Source organism: Parasteatoda tepidariorum, chromosome 1 (assembly GCF_043381705.1).
Source record: "Parasteatoda tepidariorum isolate YZ-2023 chromosome 1, CAS_Ptep_4.0, whole genome shotgun sequence".
In the NCBI taxonomy this organism is placed as follows: domain Eukaryota; kingdom Metazoa; phylum Arthropoda; class Arachnida; order Araneae; family Theridiidae; genus Parasteatoda; species Parasteatoda tepidariorum.
In genome coordinates, this window is record NC_092204.1 from 10219223 (window position 1) to 10242664 (window position 23442).

General features: G+C 29.2%; 1 protein-coding gene across 1 annotated transcript in view; it reads right to left on the minus strand.

The window, feature by feature from the left end:
* Window positions 1-23442, minus strand: part of LOC107454139 (whirlin protein dyschronic) — a 370134-nt gene that overhangs the window by 190890 nt on the left and 155802 nt on the right. The window contains exon 3 of the mRNA XM_021146525.3: window positions 11202-11327. Within this exon, the coding sequence (XP_021002184.2) occupies window positions 11202-11327 (126 nt within the window). The remainder of the gene's footprint in view (window positions 1-11201; window positions 11328-23442) is intronic.

Sequence of the window (23442 nt, forward strand, 5' to 3'; positions counted from 1 at the left end):
AGCTGGCTCTCAATCTTAACTCGTTGTCCACAAATCTTAAACAGTTTCGCGCAAATAGAAAATTTTCTACAGCATTTTGAAAAATTCGCGGATTCTCAGGAAAAAAAATTATACGCGGAAATTCACCCTTGTGACAATATTGTAACCTTGAGCCGCGATGGCTCAGGAGATAGAGCGTTAGCCTTCCAATGAAGTGAACCGGGTTCGAATGCCAGCAATGGCTGGTCGATACGAATTCCGCACCCGGCTTGCACCGACCACAGTGTTGACTTAAAATATTCTCAGTGGTAGACGGATCACGAATTAGATTCCCCTTGCCATCAGGCTAACCGTCTGAGTTTCTAGAGGTCTTCCTCGCTCCATGTCACGCAAATGCGGGTTTCCATCAAACAGTCCTCTACGAAGGCAAATTTCTCTCAATACTTGATCCAGTAGTTCCCTAGTCTTCTGAATTGGATTCAAAATTACGAGGCTACGGAGTTGAAAATTAGCAGTCATTAACTCAAATATTGGGTTGGCTGTTCAACACCGGTTATAAAATAAAATGAAATGTAATATTGTAACCCTACCTATAATGCATTATTAATTCGAAATGGATAAAAATCTCATTACCTTTTACAAATCAAAGCGACATCAAGTGCTTTTATAAATTAATTCAGAGAGCAAATAGGGGTTCGTATTTACTCTAAATAAATGAGACGATTTGTTGTGAAATACACCTTCACACGTGCTTTGAATTTAAGAACAATCTTAATCAAGAGGAATCATCAAACAAGAAAAACAAAATAGCTGTTGTTACAAACTCGAAGATTGTGTTTTAAGTATTCAAAAGGTGGATTATTTGATATTTCAAATAAACTTTCACGTCTTTGAGAAACGCCTACTGTTATTAAAATTCATAGGGAGCATACTGGTTGAACAATTATTTGTAATTTTTGTTATTTCTTCGACTTCCTGAATAGCTTTTAATTAAATTTATGAGAAAGGTATATAAACGTAGTTTTTAAAAGAACGCTGATATTTTAAACAAATACTGCATTTATTATAACTTAACCAATCAAAATAAATTTTCCATTTATTAATTTATCATAACGTCTCTACAACTTTCAATGTTTTTAAATCCATGACTTTTAAAGCCGAGGTATTTGGAATAAAAATATGCAACAAATCATTAAATTAAACAAAGATAAAGCGCATCATTTTAAAATGTGAAGCGCAAAATTGATTTAAACTCAACAGTTGAAACATATTTTGTTTTAGAAATGTTTCAACAGTTACGTTTAAAAATAATGCTTGGCATTTTGCTTTGCATAAAAAAACGCTTTGTAAAAAATTGATACATTTCATTCGTTTTTGACGAAACCGTTCCCTGGAATATGGTCTGAGCAAATATTTCGTCACTTCTTTTAGTAAAGAAATTTAAAGTATTTTATATATACTACAAATTTAAAAATTAAAGAATATTTCGACATTCTATTTTTTTTCCGAAAGAAAATCCTCGTAGTGTCTAATGTATCTAACTTATATAATAACCACTTTAACATGAGCACTATATAGGCTTCACAACAAGGTCATATACAACAGATAAATAAATAGTACCCATGCCCGAACCAGGATTCCAACCAGGATTATCCTCGTACTATTCCAAATTCTGGAATACCATAGAGTCCGGTCAATTAATTTCGCCACCTTATTTTCGATTGTCTAGTCTTTGTTCTAGTTTCGTTGCTCTATTTAATAATCTCCCACAATGCACTACGATGAGATTTCGAGTTGAGGTAACATTTTCGTCAGATATTTGAGAGTTCACGTCTCGTCATAAATCACGTGATTTCGCAATGAAATAATTCTCCAAATTAACAAAATACCGCCCAAGGATTGCTAAACCGTCAAAAGTGAGAGTTTTATTTCTGTAAATTCGTGGAACAGTATTTGATTTAATTCCAATGTTTATTAAGAAATGTGTTTCAAAACGCCACATTCCAAAAAATTTGTTGAAAAATTAAATAACCTATAGTATATTGTTAAAAAAATAACAATGCATTTGTTTGTTAAGATGTATGTTTTCACTTTAACATTTTAGAAACATTGTTCAGAGCCCATAAAAATTGGCGCAATGTTTACAGAAAATAACGATACAACAATTTCGTAACGGAATCCTATGTTTGTTAAGAAACTTGTTTCAATTCGTACATTCCAGACGCTTTTTTCAAAAAGCAATAAAACGTGGCATATTGTTAAATAATCAATAACAGTTTGGGAACCGATTTTAACTTAAGAAACTTTTTTATACTTTATAATTCAAAAATATTGTCAATTTATAATAGAACTTCATATCTAATGCAACAAAATATTAAAAAAACTATAAGAAAGAAGCGTTTTACGTCTGTCTAAGTATTTGATATTAAGTAACTAAATGCGACAATTGTCTGAAATTAGCTGAAAAATTTTTTGCGGTATGAATTAGCAAAAATTGATTTCTTTTCAATCCAAAAATACTATTTGACTTATTCTGCCAAAATTGAGGATTTTGCCACATAAAATTACACTTTTGGAATGACAGAAAAAATAATTAAGAAAAAATAGTTAATTATAAAATTAATTAAAAAACTTTAAAACAATAAAATACTAAGTAATTAAAAAAATTTAAATAATTATAAGAAAATGACGAAAAATTATCTTTGGTTGAACAATTTTATAATGGCATACAAATTAATTAAAATAGTTCCATGCTAGAAGTAAAATTAATCAAAAGTATGTAAATACGCAATAAGTAAAATTAACATATCGGGGTTTAAATTTTCAGTCGCTCTCCTGGATAAACTAATAGAATGTTACATTCCAGATTACGTTCTCCTATTTTAATAATCCAAATAATCCAAATGCGTTGAAAGAAAAGCATTTAAAGATAATACGTTATAATGTTGTTTCATCTGCACAAATCTGTTTAATCTGTTCTGCACAAATTAATTAGCACATTTAGTTGAACTCTCTCAAACTATTAAGATAGTATATTGGTTCATGGCAATGTGATCATTAGGGATCAAAAGTTATAAAATATTCTGTTTTTTATTTACACTTATGTCGATCTGTTCATGGATAACAGCTTTTAATTGCTTGTGTCATAAATAACTCTTATTCTATTGTATTTTTTTAAAAAAACTCAGCTTTTAATATCATTAAAAATATCAACAATTTAGAAAAAATCAATAAAACAAAGATTGTTTCAGACTTAATTAATTAAAAAGTGATTACTTAAGCATTAATTCTAAATCAAAGCATAATATATAGCTTAAACTAGTACAGTTTAAAGTAATGATTTGGTCATCAATCAACAACAGCTGTTCTTGATAATTCAATGAATTCTAATCGTATCGATTTTGTGAAAGGCATTTGCGGAACTAGAATATATTCACCGTTGAGTTATTAAAAAAAAAACTCTTAACAAAATAGCTGATCCACAGATTCACTGTAAATTGTTTTGATACATGTAGAGTTAATATTTTCCAAGCTTAACTTCCTTTAATCTTAAAATCAAAAATTTGAAAATGAAAAACAATTACACTGGTTTCAACTTCTCCAAAATGACAGTTCTCGCATCGAGTCATTTCTGCCCATAATATTGTTCAATATAACAATTAAGAAAAGTGATAAAATTGGAATATTCTAAAACTTTTTTTTTCTCAACGACATACCTCCTGAGAAGTGACTTACGTCATACAGGTATCAGAAGGGCAGATTTATTGGCGAATTTTTCAGGGGCACCATATTAGGTAGGCCAACATTGCTCCCATACTAAAAACAGATAAAACAGAGAATGAAAGAACATCCATATCTTGCCCGGCATTCGAACCCAGAACCTTTCTGATGCAAGGCCAGTTCCCTGGCCCCCTCACAGGCCGGCCGGTGTACTGCGTATTACACTCTCAGGTGTAGTAACTTAAAATTTTCAAATTATTAATACCTTACATGTAATATAAATTACATGTTATTAAAATTGAAAATGCAATATTTTAACTATGGAATGCAATTTAATAGAAGATATTTTTTAAAAAATATATATTATAAAAGATTTTTTAATAAAATACATACAATTTAGTGGGTCGGTCATGGGAATCGAGGTCATGAAAAAGGTCAAGTCATTCATGACATGCATTCTCTAGCTGTAAAATTCGATTTGGAACAACAATTCTCCCTTCAAATATCGATAAATGAGCTTCTACCAGTTTTTGGTGATCGGTAAATTTAAAGTGGCCTAGGGGAAAAGCCAAGTAAAATTTACCACCACAATCAAAGCTTGCCCGCAGCATTGCCCGCACATTGTACATCCTACATGTACATCCTTGTACATTATTCATCCTACAAGATATATAAAAATTAGCAGTAGCCCAAAAATACATCCTGCAAAAAATTAGCAGCAGTTGAAAGATATCCAGAAGAATAGGAGAGTTGAAAATAAAAGAATTTAAATAATTCAGAGAATTTTGTGAGCTATTACAATCACATGAGAATAGATGAAAATTTCTTCTCCATTATACAGCAAGGTGGAAGCTCAGTAATTGCATGGAAAGGCTTCAGCTATTGAGGTAAGCGTAATCTACCCTCTCCCCCGGGTAGTTTGGAGGCTGCCTAGAGTAAAAAGTTTTTTTCAAAAGATTCATTTATTGCTAATTGCGAAGAGAATTGGAGGCCTGAGTTTCCAGCAGGAAATAACTCCTTTGCGTTGCAAATATTGGTTTTTTGAACAATAGGGTGCATACCACGAATGACCTACTTCTTTTAACGGACCCATATCCTCAAAAGAAAAAAAAATGTGGGGGCTGTTCTAAGTGGAACTGTATATTCCAAAATATAGCAGTTTCAATTTCTGGCAGACGTGAAGGCTGTCATCATTAAAACCTGGTATGACATTAATTTGAATGTTCCCGGGATTAAGAAAATGATACGCAACATCATATATTTCAAGTCATACATAAACATGGAGGCTATATTATCTATAATCAGAAGCTGCTTTAATCTGGGAAGACGGTTTTTTTATATGACATTTTTTACGGTTTATTTTACGTTTTTTTAATTTTTTATTATAGTGGAATAGGAAGAAGTGAGATACTTCATGTAAATATGTGTTTGGATATTAAATTTCTTAAAATATATGTTTGATGCTCGTGTCCAGTTATGCAGGGCCGGATTACCCATTAGGCCAGACTAGGCCAGGGCCCCCAATGATTAGGGACCCCCTTAAAAAAATTTTTTTTGAAATAAATTTAAAAAAATTAAGAAAAACAATAATTTTTTTTAAAAAAAAATCAAGTTCAAATATATATTGATAAAATACGATAATTTTTTTAGTTCTAATTTAACGAAATAAAGTAAAATTTAATTTATTATTATTTATTTTAATTTTAAATTTGCTCTCTTAAATGAAAAGATATATAAATGCTTTTATATTTGAATAAATAAAAAATATACGAGAAAAAAAATTTAATCAAAAGTCCCCAAAAATGTTAACAGCCTAGGGTCCCGAGTGCACTTAATCCGGCCCTACAGTTATGGTAAAAAATTAAATTGGCTTTATTTAAGTGGGATACACTGTAGAAAATATCATAAGGATTGATATTTGCATAATAGCCTACGGCCAGAAAAAGTATTCGTACTCCGCTGAGGGCATTTACCTATTATTAATTTAAGCCGCCACTTTTACTTATCTAAATTACCTTAATTTCTAATAATCATGGTAAATAATTGCTTCCAAGCAGGCATTTTATCATAGTTTATAGATTTGCAAACAAATTTGCAAGTTTTAAAAACTTGCATTAAAATTGCAAGATCTGGGCCAGTTAGACTGAAACTGTCTACTTAACATAACGTTAACATAAAATTATAGATGAGTATATAAACAGGGGTGATTGTGAGCCCACGTCAAAATTCCGGAAAATTTCCCAAGTTTAAAAAATAAAAATTTTAAATTGAAAAATTAGAAAAAAAATTAAACTAGGTTTTTCAGGGAGAAGTAATTAAAATTTACAAATATGTCTTACTTTCTTGAGTTTATGATTATAACTATTTACAGATAAAAATTGTATCTGGCTTTCCCTTACAAACAAAATAAACTGTGTCTTCAAGTTCCACTTTTGAAAATTTGATTTCCGGAAACTTCTGTGATCAATGATATTTTGAAACGTCTGGACTTTCAAACTCCGGAAACTTTCGGATCACTGTTAGCGAAAAATCCGGAAATCCGGATTTTTTCCGGAGCACAATCAGCCCTGTATAAATAAAAGTACTAGTTCAAAGGGACAAGAACAACCAATTAATACAGTGCGTGAAAAATGTATAAGGACACGATAAAAATTGTCAATTATAGAAGTCTTGTTTACGGAATCATAGTAAATTTTTGAAGCAAAATTGGGAGCAAAATTAATTTATTTCTTCTGCAAAGTGATTAAAATTTCCAAATATATATCTCCTTAAACTTACATTTTAATATTTTAAATTCAAGTAATATCGGTAAAATGTAAAGGGATTTGTTTTCTTCCACAATTTCTGATCAAAATTTCGGAGTTTTGAAAAATTTTCACGTTTCAAAGCAGAAAATGACAATTCCGGGTAAAACGATTGGTTTGTAAAATGAAAAATTCACCCTCGTTGACATTAATCTACACTTTTAAACGATGCCCAAAGGAACTCATCTTTCTGAAGACTCTGAAAAAAGGAAAATTGTTGCTTTCCGAAAATGTGGATTAAGTGGAAGGGAAATTTCAAAAAGAATCAAGAGATCTAAAACGATAATTCTCTAAAAGAATCCTAGAATGAATAGCATGAAAAAACGAACTGAAAGACCAGAAATTTGTACTCATCGACAAAAATGAATGGTTGCAAGGAGAGCTTGCGAAAAAAAGAAACTGCAAATGAAGTTATTTTGCAGTTTAAAATGCAAAGTTTCAATTTACCAAGTTCATCAAAGCCTGTTCAAAATATTTTTTAAAAAAAACATCTCACACAAATCATCACAAGATAAAAAGAGTTGATTTTGCTAAAAAATTCATTTCTCTCGGTCAAAAGTGAACTGATGTAGTTTCTTCTGACGAAAAAAAAGTTCAAACATAATGGAGCTAGTGGTTTCAGTTATTTTTGGTATGATCTGCGAAAGATCAAAGAAGTACTTTCCAAAAGTCTGTTGACTCAGTGATGGTTTGAAGAGCTTTTGTGGTAAATTGAATCCCTCCAATAGTTGTTATCAAAAATAAAATGAATTCCGACAAATATGTTGATGTGTTAAAAGAAAGTTTGTTACTTGAAACGTCACTGATTACTTCAGACGATTATATTTTTTAAAAGGATAAAGTTTCTATACGCATTTTTAAGAGCGCAAAACTCTGATTTAAAACTAAGTCTGTAAATTTACTTGATTGGCCGTTCAAATCTTTATCCAAATAAAAATTTAAAGAGACTTCTGACCCGAAAAGATTATGAACGTGGTACACAATATAGATGCAAACAAAATCTTGTCTTCAATATTAAAGACTCGGGGAAAAGAAGGGGAAAAACACTTTAAAAAACTCTTACTCCGTGAAAAACGGAGAAAAAACATTACTCCGTAAACACTTTAAAGATATTTGTGGATCCATGACCTCTCAGATTGTTCAAATGATTGAAAAAAAGGGTAGTTTTTTTTATTATTGAAGAAACTTTTAAGCATTAATTCTGTAAAATCCATATTATAAAGCCAAATTTTTTATGTCAAACATATAAATATTTAATTTAGATGAAATGAATATAAAGCATAATTTTATTCAATTTAATGCTGTTATACTTTTTTTACGAACTGTTCTGAGCTGCAAGCGATAGCATTTCTTGTCAATAATGGCACTAAAGTTTTAAATCCTTATGATGTAACTTATTTCGTCCCTAAAACTCGTAACTGCTGTGATAACCTTATATACAGGAGAAATTTTTAATTTATCACTCTCCAACTACTAAAAGAAAATCGTTCCATAAAATCCCTAAGGAAACAAGCGACTTCTTCAATCAGACACAGATGGCAGAACCACTGTTCTGCTTTTCACCATCCGACTCACTAAGTAATTAAACTCTTTTGCTATCCATCTCTTATGCTAGATAGCACTACTATGCAAATGAACTAAGATGTAACCTCACATCAAGGTGTGGCTTGAAGGAACAAAACTCTGCCACGCTGTTGATTTACTCTAAAAACATTGGCGGAAGATTTCTGAATAGTCCAAAAAGGTCTCACGCTAATTTCAAGAAGAACTATTAAAAGTGAAGTTTTCTGAACTATTTAGGAAAGTTCCAGGGTAATTCCATCAGGAATGTTATCGATTGTTAGTGTAGAATTTTCTAAATTCTAAAAAAAAATCCTTTTTTTTTTATTTTTTCCCCAGAAATGTTACTATTATATTTAAGACAAATTAGCTGTCATATTCGTCACCGCATTTTTTAAACTAGATCAGTTTTTATTCATTTTTTTCCTTTTCTTTTCTCTCCTCCATTCTTAGTTTTTATTTTTATTTTTTAACTTTCATTTATTTTCTTTACCTCATCCTTTCTATTATTTAATTTGAATTATTTAATTTGTATTTAAAATCCAATCTTTCGAACAGAATTCTTCGCCTTTTCCATTTTCATTGCAAATTAATTTATTTCGCTTGATCTAAGTTTAAAAAAATTTTATGCCGTGAATAATTCATTTGTGCCTATAAAAGTTAAATTACACTTTTCCGACATCGACATTACAATTTTCTCTTCGTGTATATTAATCAAAAAGCCTTTATTTAAAAACTGAAATATTTTTTTGTTGTTCTTATTACTAAGCTTTGAAAAAAAAGCATTTATTAAGGTTGTTTCAAAACAATTGTTCTTTCAATGTAGTTGCAAGAGAGTACCCATAATGCAATTGATGAATGAATCTGTTCATGATGAAAAAGCTATTATGCTTTATTCCTTTCAACAACTTTATTTTGCGCATGAACTGCTAGTTTTTTTTCTTTTTTATTCGGTTTTATTCCTCTTCTTCATTCATCATGAAATAATGGGTAATTGAATCACGATCCGAAACTATTCATGGTTAGGAGAAATTTTTCTGCAAGACTATAATTTTAAATAATTTATTAGTAAATGCTGATTCCAAATATCTCTAGTTTAAATTTGAATAAATAAAAACAGTAATTAAATAATTTATGGGAAATATGCACACACACAAAAAAAAAACAGTATTTGGGGAATTAATGAAAAATTAGAACAAAAAGTACTAATTAAAGAATTTATTAAAAAAAATAGAAAACAAAAGAATAATAATTAAAGATTTTATATAAATTAAAAACGAAATAGAAAAATGCTAATTGCAGAATTTATAAAAAATAAAAATAAAAAAAGATACAGTGAATAAAATTTATGAGAAATAAGAGGTTCTTTGGTAAATTGGTAAACTATTCATGGTTAGGAGGAATGTTTTTGCAAGACTATAATTTTAAATAATTTATCAGTAAATGCTGATTAAAAAATCAAGTTTAAATTTGAATAAATAAAGATAGTAATTAAATAGTTTATGGGAAATATGCACACACACAAAAAAAACAGTATGTGGAGAATTTATGAAAAATAAGAAAGAAAGATACAGATAATAAGATTTATGAGAAATAAGAGATTCATCGGTAAATTAAAACAAAATAATGCCCCAACAAATATTTAAATATCTGTTGTTCTAATATCTCAAATTTACAAGGTGTAAAGGAACGCCTTATTCGAGCAATTCTAACTCCCTTTTTTTAAATACAAAATAATAATAAGTCAGAATCCCACATTTCTATATTTTAAAACTGATTCACCCTCAGTTTCTTACGGTCTAAAGAGGTATCATCAATGAGACAAGACAGAAAAAAAAACTGTTTTAACGGTGGTACAAATCCATGCGGTTCCTCGGGTTTTAACAACTGATCTCTATAAGGTGGCAGATGCTTATATAAGTGACACAAGCTTCTGTATTAAGTAACGGCATCTTTGATTTCGAAATCCTGCTGTCAAGTTACGCTTATTTGCCTAACGGCAAACGATTTTTCCTCATTGAAAAGAACTTATAAGATAGAGAGTTTCTATTCGCACTAGAAAATATCTATGATATTTTATAACGCATTGAGACGGGGGGAATTTAATGTTTATATCAGTAATACTCGAAGCCTCAATGTATAATTTAAATACTTAATGCAACATTACCGGAACGCTTGATGTGTCGTTTAAAGGCATAATGTAGAATCGGTTGAACACTTGATGCGTAATTTAAATGTTTATATCAGTATTACTCGAAGCCTCAATGTATAATTTAAATACTTAATGCTACATCATTGGAACGCTCGATGCGCAATTTAGACGTTAACTGTGAAATTTATATGTTGCTTTCAAATGTAATTTAAATGTGTAATGCAGAATCACTTGAAAGTAACTTAACCCTTTGTAACTCAACAACTCTGATTTAAGAAATATTTACGCGGATGTTAGAATACATAATATTATGCGTGTAAAAAATAAGGAAAAAATTAAGACCTTAAAATTAAAAATTTTTTGATAAAAAGCATTTGTTGAACATCTCCAATATCGTGAAAAATAGCACAAAAATTCCAATATATTTAAAACTTCATGTGAAAAATTTTGAAATCGTTGCTTTTATGGTAACAAGGTCTCACATCACATTTTTCAATCCCTCCTTAGCCAAATATACAATCAAGGGGATTGTTGTAAAAATATTGTATACCTGCAATTATGTCGTGGAACAATTCTTGCTAAACGCATTATAATATTGGTAGCTACACCAAGACTTGGTTCCCCCGAGTTTGCAATATTTTCTTTACCTGAATTTGGTTCGATTTTATAGGTAAATCCAGCTCATTATAGGATTGAATTTTCATGTATGTTGCAGATACGTAAAGCGGTGATACAAAGGGTTAAGGGCTTAATATACAATTGTTGGAATCCCTGAAAATTTATTTAAATGCGAAATACGCAAACATTTGAGATGTAGTTTAAATGCTTAATGTGGCAATGCTGCAAAGCTTAAAAAGTAAACTAAATGCTAGGAAGGGCATCAAATATTGGGAGTTTTGAAAATTCATATCCTTCTTTTTATCAAGTTGTTCATTAAGAGGCTTTAAAGTTATATATTCTCAATTAATCAAGATTTTTTTTCTTACTTCTAAACCGGCCAGATGTGCAGCTGATGGCTCATCAATTCCCGTGATGTATATTCCCAATCCATATTCAGCTCCACCTCTTATCATAAGACCCAGTGATAATCCATCTTCCACTGATACTATCACCTAAATTTGAAAATATGCATTAAATTAATTGAAAATTTAATGCATAGCAGATATTTATCACACTAAAGCAATTAAAGTAATTAAATAGGAGAAAAAAGTATAATAATTCAATATATAATTAAGACAATATCATAACAATGATTAAATATAAGTCCAGTAAGAATTCACGCAGTATAAACTTTTTGAATAAAATCAAAAACCATAACGAAAAATTTTTAATCTTAGCAAATATTTTTGAAGCATAAAATTTTGCTATAAAAAATGGCTCAAACAAAAGCTATTGTGTTAAAGTTATTTTTATACACAGCGTAATGTAAAAACTGTAAAATACCTTCTATAGAAAAAATAAATTTTTAAAAAAATTAATGCAAACAAAAGAACATGACTTATGAGAGTAGATATGAAAAAATAAACTTTGAAGTACTTGTGTATTAATTTTGGCTGAAAAAAAAAGCTAAAAAAAATTCAAAGAATTCTCTTATTGCTTTTTTTTTGCTTTATAATAATCCTAACAATCATTTTCATTTTTATTCAGTGAGCATTTTATTGTCCTGTGCTTACTTACTTATTATGCTATTAATTTGCATAAATTACTTTTCTATAACTGAAGTTTGTAAAAAAAGGGAATAAGAGATTATTGATAAAATATAAGTAAAAAACAAAAATTATTTTTTTCATTTGATTTATAAGTAGCAAGTAGAGATATTATTATTTTAAAGTAAAATCGAAATAACATAACTAACAGAACAAGTAATAATGGTAATTTTTAAGAGTCATTAAATTATAATTTTAAAAAAAATAATGTTGAGTAAAAAACATTTCAGCTAAAAAGAGCATTTCTGAATATAAACGTTCTATGGATAAAAAAAACAAAAACATTCTGAATAGTTTTGACACCAGAAAATTCTGTATCAGGGTTGGCGATTTGGACGTCCTAAATTGACTGAAATTGTCCTAAACTGTCCTAAAGTTTCCAAAACCTTGAACATTGGTAAAAGGTAAAAATTTTATATCTGTAACTATGGTACACATAATAATTACATATATTAATAAATATTTTATACTTTTTATACAAATTGCTATAACTTATTAAAGGAAAATAATTTAATATAATAGGAAAAGATTTATAATTTTTGAAACCCCACAATTCATTGAACAACTTAAGAGAATATTTTATCTTTTAAATATGAATATATATGCTTTAAATACTGATAAATTAGGTTTTTGCATAAGGATAAATAATGCAATATTAAAAATAATAAACTTCTTTAACAGGGTGCGTAGCCAAATTATTCAACAAAAAATAAGCACCTTTTAAGCACTTTTCAAGCACTCAAAAAATAATTTTAAGCACTTTAAAAAAATATCATAATTTGGCAGGGTTAAAAATTTTCTGACAATTGACGGTTTTATCTTGTTTAAACCGTCATGTCCAAAAAAACTTTTGGCATCGTTTTTGACAATTGTCAAAAATCATGAAATTTTGAATCATGCAAACGAATGGCGTTGTCATACGCTACGGACTGACAATGCGCCGAAATAGATTGGGTTTGAGAGAATTGTGAAAACGTTGAATAGGAACAAAGTGAACTGCGCATTTTTGCATAATTCGAAGCGAAAATCAACATGGTAAAGAAAAAATCTCATTTTGAAAGAGAGAACATCAAGCACTTTTTAAAAACACCCAATGAAAAAAGCACCTTTAAGGGCTTTAAAAACGAAAATTGAAACTAAGCACCTTTAAGCACTTTTTAAAAACGCTACGCACCCTGTTTAATAAATCAAAAAAAATTTGCCTTCATTTTGCTTCTTGTTCAAAAATTAACCTTTTATTTTTCAAAATATATTTTTTTAAAAATTATGACATAATTTGAATAAAAGGGTTTTGGACAGTTTAAGGCAGTTTTAGGCAAAGGGGTTTTGGACAGGGTTGTTTAAACCCTGGTTCAAACCGTGGATTAATCCATTCTGTCCTAAACCTTGCCAACTCCGTTCTATATAAATGTAAATTCACGACAGACTTAACAAGGGAGAATTCCTTGCAATTAAACTTTAACAGAGATAAGGAATTTAAAAAATAAATTAAAAATTAAGAGACCTAGAAGAATCGACGAGGATACTCCTGCCTGACACAGTATTTTCAAAGTTTTTATACAAAAATTTTGAATAACAGAATAACATAACAGGTGATATCAAAGAAACAGTAGTTAGACCATCCAAGTACAAGTACTAATCTAAAACAGGATAAGAATTACGACTAGTAGTTTGATTTTTTAAAAAATCATTTAGACTTATAATAATATTGTGAGAAAAAAATTAAAATGTTTAGAAGAGGTTTTTTTTTTCTTTTTCCTTTTTTTTTTTCTTTTTTGAAAAATGTGATTGTAATCTATGTCAAGTTATTAACACTAGGTTTACGGGAAGCGTCATTTTGAGGCATTTCGAATTTTATAAGGAAAATTACAAAACCAGTTTGCATTTTTATTTTATCTCTTTTAATGACTTTTATTCATTGATCGAGGTAAATATATATTGAAGTCTATTTTCCTCAAAAGCGTTAAAATATTGAAATTGTGGTGTACCTATCTCTACGGATATGAGTCAATTTGACGCAATCGCAATTTAGACAAAATTTTGAGTAAACATGCTAGCATCACATCAATAATAAATAGGAATGTACCGACAATACTTCGATCCGTTATCCGATATCGTTATCTCAAACGAAACAAGAGATAAACAACTGCTGCCGATAAGCAATAATAGAAAGATCAAACGCAGAATGACAATTGATGTCAGAGCGTCAGATTTTGAAGGTTTCGGTTGCTTAGTTCGAGTATTGAAAAATAAAATACTAGAATATTTCATAAATATATATCTCATATTTTCCTTTTTTTTTCTTATAGTATATAATTACATTGCTTTCTAAGTGCAGAGATGCCAACTGCTCCGGACATACCAAAATATTTTTTAAAAAAACGGTAAGTAACTAAGTAAATTTTGAAAATATAAAGTGGTGAATTATATAAGCTTATGAATTATTTAGAAATAGTGGTGGATAAAAATCTACTAAATTGAATTTACTAAACCCCGAATCACAATTAATAAACTACCACTTTAAAATATATATTTGATGTCTGGAGCAAGTTGGCATCTCTGTAAGTGCTGTTATATGTATTCGTTCATGCGTCAAATTTAAGCGTGTTCGTAGAGATAGGTATATAAGAAACGTCCGTAAACCTAGTGTTAATAATCTCGTGAAGAACAAAATTATAAAATGAAAAAATAAATTTGTCATTAACTATCCATTTTTGAAATTGTGAGCTCTCAATCAGTTAAGTCATATGTAACAATGATTTCAAAGAGAAAAAAAATCTGAAATTAAGCTATTAAAAACTAAAGAACGGCAGCTTCCCGTAAAGTCAGAACTGATTGAAGCACTACTTTTTGTCTAATCATTCAATGTACGGTGACTGGGTTACCACTGACCCACACAAAAATTAAGTAAACGATAAAGAAATTTGTTTCTAAAATGATAATTCCGAGCAAAAAAGTAAGTTTTATCAACTATTTAATATTTTTTAATTATTTAATTTAATAATAGTCGGTAAAATTTTGAATTACAGAGCATACAATCTTTAAATCGTTTTAAAGAACGTAATTTTACATGGCAAAATGCAAAATAGATGGAATAGTTCCAGAGAAATTGAGCTTTAAATAACAATTCAAAATTTTCCCGAGTGTTATTAAATAAAATAATAAAGAATATTAAATATTTATTAATTTCAATTCGTTTAAAAATTTCGAAATACATAAAAAAGGGGTCCGAAGTTTTGACCGCTCTCCTGACAGAAATATGGAGATCATGTTTCCCAGATTGTGACAACTCCCTGTAGTTTGGAGAACAGAAGTCCATCGAAAAAAATGTATATTTAATCAGAGAAAGTAGTTTTTTTTAGTCTGATTTCGTAACTTAAAATATCGCCTGCGTTAATAAAATAGAATATTTGAGGTCACTCCTTCGAACGATTGAGTCCTAGAACGTGAAGATCCGATCAATAAATCAAAATTAATTTAGGGAGATTCGTTTATATTTTTGCTCACTGTACACCTCTCATTTTTATTCACAAACTTACGACATATATTTTTCAATAATTATTTTAAAATTAAAGTAATAAAGTAATTTTGCTACCAAGCATTAAGTTATGCATTGATACGATATTACTCAAAATATTATTAAAAAATCAACACCTTTTTTTTATCTTTAATTCATAACTTCGGGTTCCAGTATATTTAAAGAAAATAATATTAAGAACCATGAAATAGTGTTTATTCAATAGATAAACAAAGACAATACATTAAAATACCGAAACTAAGTCAAGATTTTACATTAGAGGGCTAACAGCTCTAAAATACGAATTTGCCAATATTCATTACTTCATTTATCTTTCAAAACATAAATATTACTCATCTATCTTTATATCCCTAAGGGCAGTGATGACACGAATTATTTATCCAGGGGTGATTGTGAGCTCAACTCAAAAATCCTGAAAATTTCACGAGTAAAATCATTAATGACACATATCAAAAAATTAATGTCTTCATAAATTTAAATCATTGATATTTTAAAAACATGAAATTCTAAATAAATTAAATGCATCATAATTTAAATGAATAATTATGTATAAGTTTACTTTTATGTCTAATCACATTCATTATTCTAAAAGAAAATATATTTACAAATGAAAGAGATGCCAAGTATAAATTCTAGTTCGAATATTTTTAATTAAAATATACAAGAATTTTTAGACATAATTGTGATCAATGATTTCTTGAAACTTCTAGACCCTGGATTTCCGGAAACTTCTGGATCGGAATAAGTGAAAATTCCGGAAATCTGGATTTTTTCCGGAGCGCAATCATCTCTGTTTATCAAAAGAATTTTTAAATTTTCCACCGCGGGTGGTCTAAAATTAGACCTTCATGGCTTGGAATAATTCTTGTGAACTCGAGACGAAGATGCTTTCGTTGTCTATGGAGAATTCAATAGAACAACCATAGAACATGATGTAAAGAGTTTAAAATTAAATTTAGCCTAGTTACAAGGGCTTTTAAGATATTTCAACGTCTTGAAAAGGAGAGAGGAAATTTCATTACTCATTTTGAAAGAAAGGACTGAAGTTATAGTTAGAGCTGAGGAAAAAAAATACTTTTCAGTTTCAACTTAGTGGGAGTGATATGAACTATTTTCATATTTGGATGAAATGCAATGTGATTTTAATGGATTGTTGAAATTTTTACAGTGATGAGAGGTAAATTATAAGGTAGTCGGTTAGAAAAAGATTAATTAGGTACTAAAAATAAATTTTGAATTCTAATTTTGTGTAAAATTGGAGCTTAGAAGAGTGATGTTACTTTTTTCAACTTCTGATAAAATTCAATTTGAATTTTAATTAGAGGAAATAATTCAAATTTTTACTGTGATGAGGGGTAAATTATAGAGAAGTCGGTGCGCAAGGAAATTTCAGCAAAAAAGAGCCTGATAAAAAAAAGTGGACAAAAAAAAGGGATTAGAAAAAGCAATAATTAAGTTCTAAAAGATACTTTTTGATGAATACAGATTTTGAGTGGAATTGGAGTTCAGAACATCAATACCCAAGTCAAAATTTTTGATGGTCCCATCAAAAAAATTTGAAGGCTTTGTTTCTCACCTTTATTTTTCCATTTTGCGTTGGCAACTTTACGTTTTATATTTCAAATTACCTTTATTTCTTCTCATTTACGTCTGGCAAGTCTTGAAAATGGTCGCCTATTTTTGAAGCTCTTGAAACACGTCGGCTGTCATTTCCCTTTTATATATGTTTCAAACGAATTAATTTTTTAATCAGGTAAAACATTTCGGGTAGTTTTATGGCTAATTATTTATCATTGTTACAAATTATAATTTATCCTTTTAAGCAATAATTAAAAACTGCTAAATGACAATAACTTAGATTAATTAATTGCATTTTTAAAACAAAAATTTAAATGCTATAAATTTAATTCTAGTAAAATTAAACTATTCATTTATGAATAGTTTAATTTCATTTAAGCTACATTTTTCCAAGTAAAAATTTCCTTTTTTTTCAATATTTAAAAATCTCGTTTTAAGAGATTAAATGTTAAATTTTTACTCGAAAGTGTGATAGTGAACAATTTCATTTTACTACCGAACTCTTCAGCTTTAAGAAAAGCAACGTGCTCTGACTTCAAATGTAACTAAGACTTCAAAGAAAGACTTAAACTTCAAATAAATGCAAATGCAGGCATCAATATTTATATTTTTTAACATACTTATGGATGACAGAACTATCTTGTTTCTGCAATATAAACCCCAAAAACAAAATACTCGAGTTGATTTTTATTTTCCGAAGAGAGGAACCAATTTTTTAAAAAAGAAAGCTAGACACAAGTAGGATAATCTTTTAAATTAGTTAAAGTATAGTCAATCTTTCTTTTAATGACCGAAGCTGTAGCTATTCTTTTAGCTCTGCGATTAATCTCATCACAGCCTAAACGAAAATATTGCATTTATTCAGAATTCGCCAATTGGGACATTTTGAAGAGCTGATTCACCCAATTTTAAATTTTATACAGCAATTTTTAAATTATTTTCATAAAATTGGGTTTGATATTTCATTTTGTTGGGTACCAAATCATGTCGGAATACCAGGCAATGACTTGACCGATGTTGCTGCATGATCTGCTACAAACCTTTTCTCTCTGTCTATAACTTACTCAGACATAAAAACGTATTTAAGACGGCTAAAAAAATCTCCATGGTTGCAACAGTGAGATCTCCAAATCAATAGTAAATTGCACAAACTGATTTGGATCCATTGCCTGTGTTACGTAATCGTAGGGCAGAAGTCAAGCCCACTCGTCTCCGAATCGGCCACACTCGATTGACCCATCTTCATTTGCTGTTTGAAGAACTCCCTCCTCATTGCAATACTTGCATCGTTCTACTCACCATCCATCACATTTTAATTTCTTGCCCATGTTTTGACCGTCATCCTCTTACCTTTTTCGGTAGTTCTATTTTGTGCATAAAAGATTTGTCAAATAAAGAGCATCATCTTAACGTCTTTGCATTTCTACTCTCGATTGGTATTCTATATTCAATATAATCGCTTTTACCCAATTTTATTCGCATTGTATTTTACTACAACGTATCGTTTTAACCAGTTTTGTGCAATTTTAATCAGTTTACACCTTTGTCTGATTTTATTGACTTCTGAATGTTTTGCGTGTCATGTATAGTTTTAACAATATAATGTATTTTGGCAACAAAAAAAAAGCTTTATCTTACATTTGTTTAAAAAAAAACGTTTGTTTGGTGCAATATGTCCTTTTTTGGACCATGTGCCATTAAACCCTACATTCAACTCAACTCACATCTTTCTTTTGATGAATTAAACTTCTAAAAACAAATTTGCTTACTCTAAAAACACCAGTCACAGGAAAAATAAACCAAAATTTTATAAAAAGAAATAACTTTAATATTTTTAACTGCTATGGTATTTGCCTTTTTTTTCATTGAGTAGCGTTAAGTACCGCCAATACATTGATTTTTTACTAAGTTTTTAATCCCGGTACGAAGAGTGTCTATTTTTCTATACAGAGAAAAGAGTTCTTCAAAAGTTATGGCACTGCATGTTAAAGACATTTCTGGTTAAAAAATATGATAATATAACCAAAATGTACAGTATTTAGACCATTCATCAGGTAATCTTTCCTCTCATATAATAACGGTTAACCGGAAATTCTTTTTATTACCATACATTTTCTAAAATATACAAAACTGAAAAGTAAATTTAACCGAATAAATGATTTTTATACCATGTTCGAAGGCATTGTGATAAAAGTAAGTAAAGTAATTATTTTCAAAGTCTTAAATTTACGCAGTTAATATTTTTTTAACATAATGTTTTAAACATTTCGATAAAGGAATTATTTAGCTAAATTTCTTTTTGTTTTTAGTGAATTCATGTTTATTTATATCATTTGTATCAGTAAAATAAATAAATTACGCAATTTATAATTAAAAACATGTAAAGAGTTTTGCCTCATGAGAAAATATATATTCATATGCATAATAAAATTCGGAATCATATTTTTTAAAAGTTTTTTTTTCTGTAAGCATTGTAATTCCCGTGTGATAATAAAAAGTTAATAAAGTCATCTTTGTAATTAATTTAATAAAATATTTTTAATCCCTTTATATTTAAAAACATTGTAGCAACAATCTATTTTAAGGAATGTTAAAATATGTTTTTTAGATAATAATATAAACTAAAAATAATAATAGTACAATATTTATGTGTTTTATTTCTTTTTAACAATTTTAAAAAAATTAAAAGTATCAAATCTTATTTAGTTACAGGGCAGTGAAGAAATGTTGACATTCGTTAAGGCACGGCTCCCAGCAGATCACCGAAGTCAAGCATCACTGGCTGCAATCAGTGTGCGGGTGGGTGACCATTTGGATCATTCTGAGTAGGAACCGAAGGTGTGCGGTATTGCTTTTCATTAAACTGTTCTATCGTAAATTGCTCCACTATGCTGCACTTATTCGGGCTACCGAAGCCATCCCCTCTGCAGAGGAGCAAAATTGTGATGGCATGTCTTCGAATCCTCCTCCAGACCGTTTTAGTATAAAAAGTTACAGAATAAGCANTATATATTCATATGCATAATAAAATTCGGAATCATATTTTTTAAAAGTTTTTTTTTCTGTAAGCATTGTAATTCCCGTGTGATAATAAAAAGTTAATAAAGTCATCTTTGTAATTAATTTAATAAAATATTTTTAATCCCTTTATATTTAAAAACATTGTAGCAACAATCTATTTTAAGGAATGTTAAAATATGTTTTTTAGATAATAATATAAACTAAAAATAATAATAGTACAATATTTATGTGTTTTATTTCTTTTTAACAATTTTAAAAAAAATTAAAAGTATCAAATCTGATTTAGTTATAGGGTATTGAAGAAATGTTGACATTCGTTAAGACACGGCTCCCAGCAGATCACCGAAGTCAAGCATCACTGGCTGCAATCAGTGTGAGAGTGGGTGACCATTTGGATCAGTCTGAGTAGGGACCGAGGGTGTGCGGTATTGCTTTTCATTAAACTGTTCTATCGTAAATTGCTCCACTAAGCCTGCACTTATTCGGGCTACCGAAGCCATCTCCTCCGCAGAGGAGCAAAATTGTGATGGCATGTCTTCGAATCCTCCTCCAGGATGCTTCCCAGACCGTCGCCAATAGCCCATTGTGCTCTAGTGCGACGTAAACGAATTACAACGACCATTAAGCTTTATCTTAGTTCGTAAAATTTCAAACATTAAAAAAAGTTATTAAAGTGTTCTAATTTATATGTTGTGCATTGTACTGTAATTTAAATAATAAATAAAATATTTTTAAAGTAAAATGATTTTAAAAAAATATGTATATCGAAGATATATCATTTTGTAATAGAAAAACAATGTGATTTAAAAAATAAAATATTATCTGAACAAGTGTGTTTAAATCAAGCAACAGTTCAGAAAACTGAATTTGGTTTAATACAGATTGATTCCATACAGATTTTAATACAGATTGATTCAATACAGATTGATTCAATACAGATTTTAATACAGATTGATTCAATATAAATTTTCTTCGTAAGAAGAAAAACAGGTAAAAGGATTTCGTAAATGCTAAAGTAACGATGAAAAATAGAGTCTTAAAAACTCAACCTTGTTTTTTGATAATTTAATTTTAAAAAAGAAAGAGTGAAGAAACGTTACTTGTTCTTAAACACTCTGAACAAAGAAAAAAAAAGATCATTTATAGTTACTCGAACTCCTGTAATCTTTTAATCTTATCAACTCTGAAGCGGGTTAATGCTTCCAAAGGATCTTTTTAAAAGACAAGCTGTGATTTCTTTTATATATTCTTTTAATCGTTACAAATTTTAAAAAAAAGGAATGTGCAATGCTTTAAAAAAAACATTTTATGATAATGTACTGAAGCTTTGTAACAGTTTTAAAGAGTAATCTTATGAATAAAATATTTTTGGTTATATGTCATTTTAGTAGAAATACATTAAAAAACATTTATTTCAAAACTGCAGTATACTTTGTGCTAAGCTGCTAAAATAAATCGTATCAGTCATGCAAAGAAAAATTACATGTTTGAAAAAGTGAATGCATAAAGCTTTAAGAATTGTTTTAAAAAAATACTATTTTGATTTGTAGTAAAAAATGTAAGGCAAAATTCGTTCTTTCGATAAATTTTTGAAATAAATAATTTACTAACAGTGTTCTTTAATAACAATGTTTCCTACAAAATAAAATAAAAAGTTGATAGTGAGATTTGAATAGTGTTTTTAAATTTTTTAAAGTTTTCACCAAGAAAAAACAAAATTTATCTGGGTTTGTTTTTAAAAAAGGCAGTTTTTTTAAAATTTAAAAAAAATTTATTTCTTAAGAAACTCCTAAATAAACTTTTGTTACTACCTTTTTTAACACCCACTTTGGCGAGATCTTACTTCCGTTAGTTTGATGTTTGTCCAACGAAAGTGAAAATTAAATTTAAAAAAATACCGTCTTAACTGTCTTAAACTTGAAGCTTTAATTTTAAACTACATTTACATATCTGTTTTTATTTGTATATTTTATTTTATAACCAGCGTTAAACAGCCAACCAAATTCTGAGTTTGTGAATATATCAATGTTTAACAGCGCAGCCATGTATATTTGAACCCAACTCAGAAGACAAAGGAACTCTTAGATCAAGCATCGGTACAAATTAACCTTCGTGGACGACAAGGAGATTCTAATCTATGGGCCGTCTACCACTGAGGATATTTTACGTCAGCATTGTAGTCTGTGACAGCCGGAAGGAGAATTCGTATCACGAACCACCGCTGTGATTCGAGCCTGGGTCACCACATTGAGAGGCGAACGCTCTATCCCCAGAGCCTCCTCTGACTCTATTTACATTACTTGCCCTAAAGAAATTCCTGTGTCTTAGAACATATAAAAGTTTTAATATTTTTTATGAAAAATATATGTAAATTTTTTTTTGAAAAAAGATCTCCTAATTTGGTGATTTTTTTTAAATCCTGATGAAAATTATTATAAGCAATGAACACATCTAATTATTTTTTATAAGCTCAGATAATGCGGCGGGATCGCAAGGTATACGAACATTTAAAAATACAATCACAAAAGTTTTTCATTTTACCTAATGCTTTTTTTTTTAATGCATTCATGTTTTGCGCCATTTTTAACCTAAAAATAGATAGCGTTTTCTAAAGATAATCAAAAATTAACCGAACAGCCATGAATAGCTGTTACAAACTCACAACAGTTATAAAAATTCTTTGAAAAAACAGTTATTTCAATTGACGACGGAACTTTCGAAAAACAGTTTATTATCAGTGAAAAATTCTCAAATTTTGTTTAGTTTTATGGATTAAACCAGTATTCCTTAACCTTTCTGATATAATGAACCCCTTTTAGAAAATTTTAAGAAGTCACAGACCACCCCCTTTGAAAAAAATAATTGCAAAAAACGTCAATTATTAGAAAACATTTAATTTTATAATTTTAATAGTATACAAAATTTTTAAAATTAAAATTTTTAATGTGAAGGTTGCTGCTGCTTTTCCTTACTTAACAAATAGAATTAGTGGATGGTTTTCAACAAAGTAAACGGGCATATCATGTTCAACATTCAATCGATTTCGATTTTATGTTTTTATTGTCACAATTATGGAAAATCCCACTTCGCAAAGATACACTCTAGCAAACGGAATTATAGCTGCCATAACTCGCTTTACAAGCAATGGGTAGGCTTCCAAACGTTTTAAAAATTAGGAGTAGTCAGCGGAGCCCCAAAATATAACTCATGGGGTCCATGAGTTATATTTAGGGGTTCATGAACCACAGGTTAAGAAACCCTGGATTAAACAATGAAATGTTCGATTTAATGCTTAAATGCTTGTATATGTATGTTAAAAAGGAAAAATGCCTTTTCATTTTTAAACATACAGTCAGCTTTTCATTTCTTTTCAGTTTTAGTTAG